At 43.7% G+C, this 1431-nt stretch overlaps 1 protein-coding gene across 1 annotated transcript in view; it reads right to left on the bottom strand.

Annotated features, from left to right (window-relative positions):
• The window catches only part of GNPTAB (N-acetylglucosamine-1-phosphate transferase, alpha and beta subunits), a 42945-nt gene extending 42290 nt beyond the window's left edge, over positions 1 to 655 (bottom strand). Inside the window, exon 1 of the mRNA XM_006769398.2 lies at positions 635 to 655. Coding sequence (XP_006769461.1) covers positions 635 to 655 — 21 coding nt within the window. The remainder of the gene's footprint in view (positions 1 to 634) is intronic.
• Positions 656 to 1431: the final 776 nt, after the last annotated feature.

The following is a 1431-nucleotide window of genomic DNA, read 5'->3' as shown; positions in this document are numbered from 1 at the left end:
AAAATAAATCAACATTTTTTTTTTTTTTAAATCCTCACTGGAGGATATTTTTTCCACTGATTTTTAAAGAGAGTGGAAGGAAGGGAGGGAGGAGAAGGTTAGAAGGAGAGGGAGAGAGGTAGAGAGAGAGAGAAACATCGATGTGAAAGACACCAATTGGTTGCCTCCCAAATATGCCCTGGCCAGGGCTGGAGCTGGAACCTGCAATCCAGGTATGTGCCTTTGACCAGGAATCGAAACCAAGACCCTTCGCTGCTCCCGCAAACACTGGCCAAGGCATAAACATTCTAGAATGAATGAATATGGTTTTACAAGCAAACAACTTGGAACAGCTTACCACTCCACAGTTTCCCTCCAGAGCTTTCTGCTTTCAGATCCATTCCCAAACAGTCAAGTCAAAACTAAAGGGCTAGCCCGGCCGGTGTGGCTCAGTGGTCGAGCACTGACCTATAGACTAGGAGGTCACAGTTTGATTCCCGGTCAGGGCACATGCCTGGGTTTAGGGCTCGATCCCCAGTAAAGGGGTGGGGGGAACACACAGGAGGCAGCTGATCAATGATTCTCATCACTGATGTTTCTATCTCTCTCCCTCTCCCGATATAGAACTCTGTAAAAGCACATGTCACTTTCTCACTTTTTCAGAGGAATGTGACATGTTATCCTGTAAAACTTAAGGCGTTGGAGCTCTAACCTCAAGTAGTAAGAACTCTAAGTAACACTGACAGAGCTTTTCACACATTGACAATCAGAAGTCTACATTATTCTTAGATTATAAAGCTTCTGCATAGTTTCTAAAACGAAATTTAGTTTGCAAAAAAAAAAAAAATTTTTAGTATGCATTGAATTTTAGTTTGAAGCGTACTAAGGGAGACCAAGATCCCTATCTTAAAGATATTCTAAGCTTTATCTTTTCTACTAACCCTCCTCCTCCTCCTTAGATAGCAATCCGGAAGTGCTACCTGCTTGTCACCAGAAGAATTCTCTAATCACATCTGATTAAGCACGCTCATTTTGTTTTCCTGTCTTAGCCCGTAGCTTATAAACAACAGAAATTTATACCTCACGGTTCTGGAGGCTGGAAATTCCAAGGCACCGGCAGGCATATTTGGTGCGTGGTGAGAGCCAGCGTCCAGATTCATAGCCAGCTGTCCTCTCCTGTGTCGCCTGGCATGGCAGCAGGGGTCCAGAGCTCTCCAGACCCCTGGGAGTTATGAGCGCACTATTCCATTCATGACCCAATCACCTCCTAAAGGCCTCACCTCCTAATACCATCACATGGGGGATAAATAAAAAGACTTGCCCAAAGTCAAGCAATAAATCAGCAAGAGATAATGCCAGTTTCCAAAAGCAGATACACCTTTCTTTCGGGCCTTTGTATAATTATAAAAATCAGTATTGAAAGCCTGCTGATTCTGAAGCATTGCACTCAGT

This window comes from Myotis davidii, unplaced genomic scaffold (assembly GCF_000327345.1).
Source record: "Myotis davidii unplaced genomic scaffold, ASM32734v1 scaffold120, whole genome shotgun sequence".
In the NCBI taxonomy this organism is placed as follows: Eukaryota; Metazoa; Chordata; class Mammalia; order Chiroptera; family Vespertilionidae; genus Myotis; species Myotis davidii.
The sequence above is the reverse complement of the archived record's forward strand: the minus strand, read 5'-3'. Positions and strand labels throughout refer to the sequence as shown.